The sequence below is a fragment of the Terrapene carolina genome, unplaced genomic scaffold, assembly GCF_002925995.2.
Source record: "Terrapene carolina triunguis isolate 2854851 unplaced genomic scaffold, T_m_triunguis-2.0 Scaffold211, whole genome shotgun sequence".
NCBI classification, from domain to species: Eukaryota; Metazoa; Chordata; order Testudines; family Emydidae; genus Terrapene; species Terrapene triunguis.
Genome location: NW_020664562.1, coordinates 14,742,527 through 14,756,233, shown reverse-complemented (window position 1 = coordinate 14,756,233; position 13,707 = coordinate 14,742,527). Strand labels below are relative to the sequence as shown.

At 37.1% G+C, this 13,707-nt stretch overlaps 1 protein-coding gene across 1 annotated transcript in view; it reads right to left on the bottom strand.

Moving 5' to 3' along the window:
• The window catches only part of LOC113407403 (guanine nucleotide exchange factor VAV3), a 242,137-nt gene that overhangs the window by 36,179 nt on the left and 192,251 nt on the right, over positions 1-13,707 (bottom strand). Inside the window, exon 20 of the mRNA XM_026655888.1 lies at positions 6,561-6,697. Coding sequence (XP_026511673.1) covers positions 6,561-6,697 — 137 coding nt within the window. The remainder of the gene's footprint in view (positions 1-6,560; positions 6,698-13,707) is intronic.

The window sequence follows — 13,707 nt, the reverse complement described above, 5'->3', positions numbered from 1 at the left end:
GATTACTTTTTCAAATCAACTATCAACAAAGTTAGCCAACACAAGGTAGCTGTCTTACATGTCAGGAAATTAGCATGATCATAGCACCGCACTGCCTATAGGACTATCTGCACTTCTAAATAAAAGCTTTGCATGTTTCATATAATTGTGGGAGTTTTAAAATCCTCAAAAATCTAGTGTATAAAAATTACAGCAGGCTGAAAGGAGCTTTTTGTTTTTAAAATTCTTTGCTAATTATAGGATTGATCTGAATAATTTTATGTTCATTCCTAATTATGTTTAAAATACTAGATTATTGTTTACTTTTAGATATCCTGCTAAATCCCTCAAGGTGCTCATGTCACCTTGTATAAAAAACTGTGATGCATGCTGTCAGGTATATGACTGCGGATTTCTGTACTGAGTGCATAGGCACTAAACCATCGCAACTAGCAGTGGATTTGTCGCACCGCTGCACCTCAAGTTTGCTAATCATTTCTTTCAACTGCACATGTCTCTTCCTTGTTAACTGTTTCTCATGCAATGAGTAAGTAGTCAATTTCCTTCTAACAAAAGCCTTAAAGGCCATCCCAAATGCACTAGTAAATGTCTGGGCTAAATTGCTAAAGAAATTATATTATAGAATGCTTGCAGCGTATAAAGAAGCAATGTACACCTTCAGATTGCTACTTTAAATGACACTTGTCAGTGAGACTAGAGGATGATTCATTATTCTTGAACCTGTTTTAATGGGGAGGTTTCCTGGAACCATTTTGCACAGTAGCCCTAAATTTCCAGAGTGCTGCCTGAGGTTTAGATCTGCAACTCCCATTAACTTCAATAGGTTCATCCACAGCTAGGACTGTGCACAGCTGAAAAGTTAACCCTAGTTTGTACAGTATCCAGTTTCCATCTTATTGTTTGGCTATGGCTAAATAAATCATCCTCTGATTGAGAAATTGCTAATCTCTCCACGGATTTAGGCAATAACAGTGAAAAGAAACCAGGTTTTATAACTTAAGCTGGTCAAAAAATGTAAAACATTTCTTGTAATCTGAACATTTCCAAGCAATTTTCAATTCTGCAAGTTTAGAGAAGAGGAATAATTTTTCATTCATTTGAAATCATGAACATTTTTATTGAAAAGGCCTATTTAGTTTACGGGTTTCCTTCCTCTTCTGCTTTTCTACCTTCCCTCCACAGCTTTTTTCTCTTCATTTCCCCCTTTTTTGTTTTTTTCACATTTAAATGAAACTGAAAAATGTAGTCATTATTTATCTAGTTTATCATTCCCGCCCCCCATCCTTTTCTCATTTTCCCACTGAAAAGGTTGGGGAAATGGAAACGGAAAACGATAAGCTGAAAAAAAACCTTAATTTTTAATTTGTTCAGGTTAGTAAAAAAATGAAAAATGAAACATTCATTTTTTGTGAAAAGGGCAGGTTTTGTTTTTACAAAAAAAATTGTTCATAAAATTTTAGACTATGTTCAGATCTAGTTTACTTGTATCATGCCTGGCACAGTTATAAGTAGACACATTACCAAAATTAAAATGAAGAAATGCTGTTCACATTCAGCAAAAAATCACATCCTATCTCTGTCTCTCCCCGCTCCACCCTCTGGGCCCAAATTAAGGAAAGACCCAAACTGAACATGTCTGCACCATGTCCTAAAAGTCACCTAAATGGCACTCCAACAGGAGGAAGAATCAAGGCTCCTTTCTCTCCCTGAAGTTTGATTTTGGACAGAGAGCAAAAATGCTCCTCTTGAATGCTACAAAGGGGCATATAGTAATAAGTAAATTCTGAGACAATCTGATCCAGTTCCATTCAGAGATATGCAAATAACACTGATTGGTACCTGAAATTTCATCTGCAAGTGTACTAAGAGCTAGGGCAGAGTACAAGACAGATGGTATATATTCATGTACTATACATTGTTCATGTAGTATACATCCATCCCACCTATGAGGTGATGCCCACATTCTATGTTGATGTTTCCAAATGGCCTTCAGAGGTAACACAGTGTAGAACATGTTACATGCAATATGTGATGTATAAGCAACATACAAAAAGGATAATAAATTTCATATAGCACAGATTTCCACTGACAATGAAAATTAAGCTTCTTTTTAAACAGTAAGGCTGAGATTTTCATAACTGCCTACAGGATTTGGATAATTTTAATGGGATTTGGCTGTCCTGATCCCCTAGATAGATTTGAAAATCTCAGCCTAATAGCTCTACCAACCTAATGCATTTTCAAAAAAGACTAACATGACTTGGTCCACACTTATGAACTGACACATCCTGCAAAATTGCACCTTAAAATGTTTACCCATCAACTCTTCAGCAGGCACCAAAGAAAATTTTACACTATTACTATAACTTACAGGAACTTACAGAGTCTCATAACTTCTGGCAACAAATGGGGCCAGAGCTTGGGAAAAATCCCTGACACATCTCCTCATTTGACACCACAACAGATGTCCTCATATATATCTTGAATCAGCCCTAGCAATATATATCAAACAGATGGCAACCAAACTCATACTAGGACAAAAGCAGTTTGCAGACCTACTTTGGGCTCAGGTTCTCTACAAAATTTCTTTCAATTCAATTTCAAGACAAAATAGAAACATTTCATGAGACTGTGCATAGGATCCTCAGTTACTTTCTTCCAAATGTGGGTCATTTATGGGGAAATTTACTGAATAGTCAATCATAGCAAATAGGTAACTACTCCCTAGAGACCCCCACATGCACATTTCCCCCTGTTAAGTATAGTATATGTATTTTCATATATAATTCCCCAATACTGGAAGATTTTTTTCCAGGTGAACAATGTTATTATGCTGGATGTTTTGTTACTGTAGATTTGATGTAGACTGTTTCGTTACTATAGATTTCAAGCCAGCAGGTCTCTATCTATTCTCCCTTCTTGCAGTGACCTCACATAACAGCACTGTATCTTAGTCCCTGGTGAGTTCTATCTACTACTGGAACATAGAAAATTTCCCCCCAAAAGGTAAAGATTTAATTTTTCATCCAAGAACAAATGTTCACAGCACAGTTATTGTTCTTAGGGAGTTACATTGAAAATGTAGGGGGACCATCAACAACAGTGGCATTAGCCAGGACTTCTGTAATAGCAATGAATTGCTACAGGTCTAAGTCTGTATCAAAGAAGTGTTGTTTTTCACAGTGGAAGAAACTAGTACAGTGCACATTTGTATGCTTTTGGCATACATGGAAAACATGATTGCCCTGAGGACAGTGTATAATTGCAATGGAAACCTGTAAAACCAGCATTACATCACACCTTATATGATACATCCTGTCACCCCTGAAAGCTTACCCTCAGGTTAAGTAAGTACTTTGCTCTGAACAAACTCAAAAGAAGAGAAAAAAAACACATCAATAATAAAAATGAGACTCTGCATTATTACAGCTGCACCAACCAGCAGTGTTCCAGATAAGGGTCTGAAATTTCCATTTAAAACACCAAATTTTCTCTCTTTCCCCTCTCCTTTTCTTATTTAATTAACTTTGTGAGTGATTTTACTACATGTAAAAGTGAAGGATCAGTAGTACCAGCGCAAGCCACACACAGATAAGCACTGTGGCTATTCCACTTCTGGACCTTGAGCAAAGAAAGCCAGTCATGCTAACTGGTGTGCCTGGATACTACCATGAGACCACCTCACTCATTTTCATTTGTGACAACCCAGATCTTCAGCTGGAGGTAGTGGACTAAACCACTGTGGCATCAACCCCCCCACCCTCTCTCATTTTCAATGTTTCATATTAAGGCAATTTATATTCCCTGGGAATTTGCTTTCTATGGTTCAGCTGAGAGAGTACAGGTGCTGGGTTCCTCCTTCTTATGCACTGAGACAGGCCAAAAGATGACCTATCAAAATCCAGAATTTTGCTATCCTCTAGGACAATTCATGTTTATCCTGCTTATGAGAGGGAGTAAAGAGGAGGAACCCAGGATGTATACAGTCTTGACTGAGACACAGAAAATGACGATAAAAAATTTGCTAAGGACTGAGACCAAGCATACAAATATTTCACTTGGGAAGATTTTCTTAACATTTATCAAAATGTATTTGGTTGGGTTTAAGTTATTAGAGAAGATGAAACCATATTTTTTATTTTATGTTTTTTTCTAGGTATGCTGTAAAGAACAAAAAAACAAATTGCACATAACTGTGCATACAAACATTTATTTATTACTAACATCTGAGCTTCTGGTCAATTTATGAATCTATAGTATCCACAATGGTCTTTCAGGTCAGAAATAAACTATTCCAAAATGTCCCTTGAGTAAACGTCAAGATGTTAATAAAACCTTATGTTTTGCGGTTACTTCTTAATATGCATTACAAATTGACCAAGACATCAGAGTATGTCTTTGACAACATATCCGAGAAAAAAATCACCCAAAGATGCTAATGGGGATGACAGTTCCCATTAAAGTTGAAGGCTAGTATTAAGATTGCTGTGGAGATAGCTTGTTGGCACACAGCATCACCCACTTACCAGTCTCCTTCCACTAGCCAAGCATAACATGTTTCTGCTTAAATCCTTTAACATGACAGATTCAAGTAATATCAAAGAGACTTTCCAAAAGCCAAAAATGACAGATATACCAGTGTGAGGCCATGGGATTAATCCTATATGTTGCTGGGAACTCTGGTCCTATCCAGAGAAGCCTAAAGCATATTCTTAACTTTTAAGCATATGAGGTGGGACTACTTTCATGATTAAAGCTAAGAATGTGCTTAGGAGCCCCTCTGGATTGGGCCAGAGTGTTCAGCATCTTGCAGGATTGAGCCCTACATGTACACAATTGAAAAACTCCCAACATACAAACATACATAAGCCAATGTTTGAAAACACACTTGAATGTCTTTACATAGTACAGGGGTCGGCAACCTTTCAGAAGTGCTGTGCCGAGTCTTCATTTATTCACTCTAATTTAAGCTTTTGCGTGCCAGTAATATATTTTCACATTTTTAGAAGGTCTCTTTCTATAAGTCTATAATATATAACTAAACTATTGTTGTATGTAAAGTAAATAAGGTTTTTTAAATGTTTAAGAAGCTTCATTTAAAATTAAATTAAAATGCAGAGCCCCCCGGAGCGGTGGCCAGGACCTGGGCAGTGTGAGTGCCACTGAAAATCAGCTCGCGTGCCGCCTTTGGCATGCGTGCCATAGGTTGCCTAGCCCTGACATAGTATATCATGTCATGAAGCTGTCATAGTCTATCTGGTAACTGTATTTTTTAGAATTGTTTACATTTCACACGAGAATCTGTGGTTCAATGGTCCTAAAGGCTATGTCCTGCATGGATATACACAGGTTGCTGGGTATTCTTTTGTGAGTATGCTTGAGCATCTTGAGTGATCAGTTTATAAAATGTCTGATTCCTGCTGTATAAGGATATCTGTGATAACTCATAAGCAAGAGTCATGTATCTGATCCTAAAAAGAATCAAGGAACATCAACTGCCACTGAAGCCAGTTAGACTTGAAGGCTTTTGGCACCTCACAGGATCAATCAATCCTTAAGTGAACAAATATAATCTATAAAAATCAAATATGTCCAAAAATTCCCCCCCTCCCCCCAAAATCTTGCACAGTATTCTCAATATATTATTCATTAGGTCATTGCATTCTCAAAGAAAAGTCTCAACAACAAAATACAGGAACAGCTATACCAGACACCTTTCAGATGCCCTTGCATTTATACCTTTTTCTTTACCATCAGCTTTCCCCCAATTGTTATTAATTTTCAAATTGTCCATTTTGTGCACACACAAACACAATCCTCCCATTTTGACAAATTAAAAACAAACAAAAAATATATAATTTGAAAAAATTAAAATTCTTATGCCTGTCTTTAGAGCAAAATGTGAAAGCTGCCATAGTTTGAATCTCTTTTTGGTATGAGTGTTCAATAAAGAAAACAATCTCTGTAACAGAAGTAGCAACTAGAATCATGTGATATTGAGTTGCCATGGAAACAACTCCTTTATCCAATCAATATATTATAGTTTTCCTATAAACACAAAACAGTCATTATTTGATTTAGGCTTCCCCCAAACAAATTAAAACAATTCTGTCTCAATCTCTGATAACTATTTTATCCGCTATTCTTGTCCAAGTCAAATATTTTATCTGGTTAGCATGCCCCTTAGTTCTATTGTCTGAGAGGACTTGGGAATTCAAAGCACACAGGGTACTCTTGCTGCTTATGTGCCATGCACTTTCTTCATCTTAAATCATTTAAGTAAAATGGTTCACACCAAGGGCCCCATCTTGCAAACTTCCTCACTTAAATGAATACAGTTGCAAGATCAATCCCTTAGATACAAAAAGCAGTGGGTAAGCACTGCTGGCATCCAAAAGGTGAAACTCTTACATTAGACGTGTATTTTGGGTAAAATGCATAAAAACTAAAGATTTTGTTGTTGATGATGATGAAGAACATAAAAACAGGGTATAACAGCAATAAGCAAATAAGAGTTTTCTCTCTCAAGCAATGGAATGTAGCCATTGCTAATTCCATACCTGCCAAAACCTGCTATGTGCATCTCCTTTGATGAGTTCAATAGTGTCTCCAGTCTGGATGTGTAATGGTGGGCCATCATGTGGAGCTGGCTGTGGTACCCCATTGTAGTTTCTAACGACTTGCATTTTTGGTAAACCTGTCAAAAATTGAATACAGGTTTTTGGTCAATGACATGGCAATCTAAGAAATTCCAATGTGCATAAAATAATAAATATAATAGATAATAATAAATAATAATAATAATAATAATAACAACAACGATAATAATATAGATAATGTATCAATGTTAGGAGCTTAACTAGCAGTGGTTGGGGGAGGAAGTAAAAGCACATTTCACCAGGTACTGTATTTGATATTTGAACAAGTAATGAAATGAGAAATTTCTCTCAGCTCGTCACTATATTTTTTTAGTTCAAGAAAAATATTTCTCTTTAGGCTACTGCTTACTTCAAAAAAGCACAACACATACAGTTTAATGGAAAAGAATCATTTTTCCCATCAACTCCATTCCTACCGCCTCCTTCTTTCCTCTTGGGGCACTAGCTGATTTCATCACTAAGAAGGCTCATCCTTTTCTGTGTATATATAACATTGGCCTTGTATAAGGTTCATATCTTAAGGTTATCTTTGTAATCCAAAACAAAAATGTGATGGATGTGATGAAGTAATAATACTTAAGACATTGAAATGGAGAAACTCTCCAGGCTCGAATCAATGTTCCAAAAATGGTGCCACTAAATGGAACATGTCTATGAGAATCAGAGTGACAAACATTCCATGCTTCTGATGCAATCTGTTTTTGTTTTTTTTTAAACTCATTTTTCTTAAGTGTTATTGGATATATAGTTAATATTTCATTTTAAAAAGCAGAACTCATGATAGTATTTTGGCCCTATTGCACCAATATTGGCTGCATCTGAATTGTGGTCTTTTTCAAAGGTGAAAATGCCATCTCCTGAGACACAAGCCACTTAAATTTGTCTAGTTTCAACTTTCAGGCATTGGATCGTGTTACACCTTTCTCTGTTAGATTGAAGAGCTCATTATTAAATATTTCTTTCCAATGTAATACTTATAGACTGTAACTAATTCAGCCCTTAACCTTCTAATTGTTAAACTACACAGATTGAGCTTCTTGGATCTATCATTATAAGGGAGATTTTCCAATCCTTTAATCATTCTCGTCGCTCTTCTCTGAGCTGTCTCCAATTTTTCAACATCCTTCTTGAAGTGTGGACACCAGAACTGGACACAGTATTCCAGCAGTGATTGCAGCAGTGCCAAAACAGGGATAATATAAACACACTTCTCCTACTGGAGAGTTCCCTGTTTATGCATCAAACGATCAAATTAGCTCTTTTAGTAACATTGCCACCCGGAGAGCTCATGTTTAGCTGATTATCCACCATCACCCCCAAATTGTTTTCAGAGTCACTGCTTCCCAGGGTAGAGTCTCTCACTGTGTCAATATGGCCTACATTCTTTGTTCCTAGATGTATAATTTAAATTTAGCTGTATTAAAACATATATCGGGGTAGTCAATTATTTTTTGTCAAGGTCCAAATTTCTTGCTCAAGGTATAGTAAAGGTCCAGACTCTAGAGAAAATAATTTAAAAAACCCCAATAATGATAATAAGTTAATAAAAAGATTTCAGGGTCTGTTTAAAAGCATCTGGTAGTCGAGATTTGGCCCGTGGTCCGCCTATGGACTACCCCTCACATATATTATTTGTTTGCACACAGTTTACCAAGCAGTCCTCATTGCTCTGTATTAATTACCTGTCCTCCTCATTATTTACCTTTCCCCAAAGTTCACAATGATGATTTTGTTTTCTTCCATGTCATTGATAAAACTGTTGAATGGCGTAGGGCCAAGAACAGATCCCTGCAGGACCCCACCAGAAAAACACCCAGTTTTTGGTGCCAAAACTGAAGTTTCCTAAAAGAACTGGCTAACGCGCTGGACCATGGATTAATGATCCCAGTGACACAGGCACTGAGCACTCTCATTGCCCACTTGAAAACTTCAGTGGCAGCTGTGGGAATTCAGTCATGTCACCTGACTACCTCGAGCCTACTTGTCATATTTGCTTATATAAATAATGAATATTTTTGTTGTTACTTACAAACACCTCATGTTAATTTAACTTCTGAAATTTGCTTTGCAGCTAAAGTAGAATAATTTAAAAGAAATTTTTCAGCTCTATGAATATTGGCATTTTAAAACAAAATATAAATTGAAAATGAAACATTTTCCTTAAAGTAGGCTGAAATTGAAGGTTCAATATAAACTAATGTGCGTTTTACCTGTTGTAATTTTTGAACACATAATGTATTTAACACAAGACAGATACAGGGAGACATATATTTACAATTCGGCAAACTGAAAATATTCTCAATATATTATTCATTAGGTCATTGCAGTCTCAAAGAAAAGTCTCAATAACAAAACAGGAACAGCTATACCAGACACTTTTCAGATGCCCTATAGAACCCTATCACTAATTTTAAAAGTGTAGATTAGCAGGTATAAACAATTCAGTTGAGTTTCACGGTAGTACAGGGGCAAATTTCTATAAACTCAAACTAAATGTTGGTAACGCCCATTATTTTCAACAACATATTCTCAGGTACATCTCACTGAGAGGACTATGAAAGCACAAAACATCTTCAGTCGAAACAGAGAATTAACAACTAAAATTGATGATGTAAAATATAGTTCTAGAGACATTACCACTGTGAGGTATTACAGCTGCAGTACCAAAGAGATCTGGCATATTCACAGAAAGCAGTTTGGGAGGTATATATCTGGTGCAAAAATAGGTGCTTGTGAATGAATTTAAATGCACATAGAACTACTGTAACAAAAGAAAAGCGATAGGCTGAAATCATGGCCCCAGTGAAATCAACTGGAGTTTTGCCATTCTAGGGCCAGGATTTTACCTAAGTGCTTACACGTCTATACCAGTAAACTTCCCAATACGAACAAACAAAATCAGTGTGCCGTCTGAACTTTAAAAAGAAACAGCTACAATATCGGCCTTCATAAGCCATCAAATGGCTGAAATCATGTCCCCTCTGGCTGCCAGACTAAACTCGACCCTCCAGGTGAACGCCCCTTAGCAGCCAAGACCGGATGACACAAAAGGCTGAGCTGAATCACAATTCATGAAAAAACAAGGGATGAACACAGGTCTGTTGTCGTCATGTTTTATAAAGTACCAATCTGGCTACAGTGCAGATTTTACCTTTATTTAAACTTGTATGACACATTTGAATATGTTCTCTGGTAATTACAGGACAAGGAAGAAGGCTCACCTATTCCATACAGTTTTAGTTCTAAAATGAGTATTAAGAGAGAATACCCATTACATTAGGAATAAGCTACACCTGTGCATTAAAGCATCTCTATATCTATGAACAGCCCTGAAGGTCCATCAGAGTCAGATACAAAGATTCCCCAGGAAGAATAAGATATGTAAATACTATCCCTTCCTACAACAGGAGTCATTCATGCCAGTGATAACCCTGCCAGAGCAGACCTCAGCATCTGTTATTCCTGAATAATCAGAAGTTTGGTTTAGGCTTTAGTCAGAGATCATTTTATCATAGAGAATGATGGAACAAAAATATAGGAGAATGGGGCATATCGGTGAATTTATGGTCATACTATGTCGTACTTTCAGGGCTCATTGAGTGAGTTCTATTTGCACTGAAAGTTCGGTGCAAGTTAATTTGAATCTTGAGAATCAGAAAGAGGATTGGGTTGACAATGATTGTCTCATGATCCCTTCTTTATGGTTGGAGTCTGTTTCATGAATTTTCTGGAATCATCCAAATATTTGGGGTCTGATCCAAAGGCCATTAAAGTAATAGAATGAATTCTACAGACTTCAATGCACTTTGGATCAAGTGCTTAATATTATACCGTCAAGTGTATCTGAAGGAATGAAGTAAAACCATATTCTTTAAAAAAAAAAAATAACTCAGCCAGAGCCCTAGCTCAGCAGCACCTGCCTCCCCTGGAGCTGAAGACAGGCTGCTTTGCCTCCCACAAGACATTGTTTCAATCCTAGTCCCCTAGGTGGGTAACTCTCTCAAGCCACATCCACCTACAAACCAACTAATCGGGGAGAGAAGCCCATTCCAATATTTTGTAAGTATGTAACTATTGAGGTTAAGTGTCAGAAATGTGACTCAGAATATTACTAATCATGTAGAAGACCCAGCATAATGATATACTGGGAACCAAGTACTAGAACTTAGCTAAATCTGTGAGTTTAAGCTTTTGATTTTCAAATGATCATCACCACTTGAATTATAGTAGCTCCCAAAGACCCAGTTGTGGTGGGGACTGTACAAGCACATATAAAGTCATGGCCCTTGCCCTATAGAGCTCTCAATCTAATTTAAGATTTAAAAAAAGCAACAAGTGAGCATAACAACAATGGAGGGAAAGCAGATGGGATGATGAGAGTAACGAGAGAAGCATGTGAATACAGTGAACAGCTATGTTCACAACTTGATGGCTCTGAGACATAAAACATAAAAGTCAATAATCTCTATGAGGCCAACTACCCAGCCACTATCATTAAAGTGCAGTAATCCAATTTGAAAAGGACATTTAATGCCCAATTCTATTCTGAAAGGTGACTATGCAAAAACAAGGCCTTATTGTACTCCACAGATCTGATGATGACTCTTCAGAGTCATGGCTGCTGACTTCAGTGACAAAAATATGTTCTTACTACATGTTACTTCTGTTTACACTGCACTGATTAACGATACTGAGCCAATACACATGGAACATCCCAACACAATCTTTTTAAGGGTACTTTTCAGAATAGAATGGGGATTTAAGGAATATAATTAATGTTGGATAAAACTACTGAATATGTGGGTGTTCCTGCATCAGAAAGAGGATGCATTAAGTGGATGTTTGGTTCTCTCAATTCTAAATGTCATTGTTTCTATGTATCTTGAAAAATGTGTAAGATACTTTTCATAAGCTCACACTATGTCCAGGCAAGATGCCTTTTCAACTGAAATACTGACAATTCCTAAAGAATCAGTTTTGAATCTGCCTTTTTTTGTTCTGCTTCTGATTAGTTATCCTTCCACTTGTATCATTTACCACATGTTCTCCTTCACTTGGCCCTACATTCATTATGGTTCCTTTCAATCTACAAATTTGCTAAATCTGGCTTCTTCCATATTTAACATTCAGCTCCTGCTTTCCTCCATTAACTGTTTAAAGTTCCACTCATGGAGGCATTTAGACAGAAGATTCCCTTGCAAGGCTCTCCTTGTACCACTGCATTGCTCTCTTGCCTGAGCACAGAATACTCTAGTGGGATATGGGGGCGGGGGGAGGAGGAAGGGGAGCTGCACCATCCCATTCCCCCACCTCAGCTGACAAATTTACAACATACACCTCTACCCCGATATAATGCAGTCCTCGGGAGCCAATTTTTTTTTACTGCGTTATAGGTGAAACTGTGTTATATTGAACTTTGATCCGCCGGAGTGCGCAGCCCCGCCCCCGCTCGGAGTGCTGCTTTACCGCATTATATCCGAATTCATGTTATATCAGGTCGCATTATATCGGGGTAGAGGTGTAGCTCCAAAGCCTAACTGAAAAATATTTACATTTCTCTTCCCTCCACTTCCACACAGATAAAAGCTTTTAAAGTTCCATCCCCCAGGACAAATAAATCTACTAGAGAAATTCAAATTCTTTGCAATCCTAAATCTATTCCCAGTGACATTCTGATTCATCTTTAATTTACTCACTCCAGTTCTCCTTCAACACTTCCTAGTACAGTATCTCTTTAAATTCCTCCCTGAAGCAGCACTCTAGGTCCCCTGCCAATCTCTCCCTAGTTTATCCTCCCTAATTGTGGAACTTGGATCTTTTGTAAGGACTGATTTTCTACCTGTTACCATTTACTGCATCAGCTACTCTTTGGGTAGCAACTTCTGAAAAAATATATCAGCGAGCAACTAAAGCTCAAGGTGTGAGGGGAAAAATTCTCTGCTAACACAGGCTGATCAGCATTCATGTCTTTATCAGAAATGGAAAAACTTTACAACTTCAAGAAGCCCTTTTGTTATATTGTTTACAAGATTTGATTGTTAACAAACAAGTTTGCAGAGATTGTATCTTCAGTTTACAGAACTGAGTACAGTGCATACCCATATCGTGATGAGCATATCTTGTCATAAGAATACACCCCATTTTTTAGCCAAAGTTAGAACACACACAGAAACATTTGGGATCTCAAGCATTGATTTTAGCTTTTAGTTTGCATCAACACATTACTTTAGGATTTATAAAACATCAAGATAAATCCCTTCCAAGGTGAAATTTCCTAGTGTAAGGAAGTCTCGGCACAGGTAAAGATTTTTTGGAGTTTTTTATTTATTTATTGGGGGGGGGGAGAATGAAGCAACCCCTATTGCATTTGCTGAAAACTTCTGTAAATCTGGCCCATAGGAATCTAACATTAGCCCACTAACTTTTGAGAATCGAGGTTAGACAGCCTAATCACTGACAACACAGATGGCTCATATGGATAAATGTGGATTGTAGAGGAAGCGAGAGAAGTTAAAGCAATAGAAAATCCATGCAAAATTGAAACTTGGGTAGACAGTCTATACTCAACATTCAGACATGTGTGCTTGGAATCTTAATATTCCTCTTTTGTATTTTGACTTCCCAGTTAATCCCAATACAATACTGGTTGGCTTCAAGAGAAAGAGGAGAAAAACTAGATAACATGCACGCCTTTGTGCTGTGGTAATGATAATACTCCTAGGCATTCAAATATTACAATGATGAGCATGGTATAAAAGGTGGAGACATTAGACAGTACATAGATTTTCTTCGTTGATTGGCTATGTGTTCTCTTTCATGAAATTTCCTCTTTCAATAGACATGTATTAAGAATAATTTCATTGTACATATTTCATTTCAAACTCGCATTCAAACAACCATTTTTTACTTCAAGTGACTTGAATGAGTCTAAGTAAGGGTTTTCAGGGTCATGTCTAAATGTTGAAGAATCTCAGTACTTTAAACTGACAATGGAAATTACTAACTGTTGGGAGTTAACAAGTAAGAACACACAAATGAAAAAGAGAAC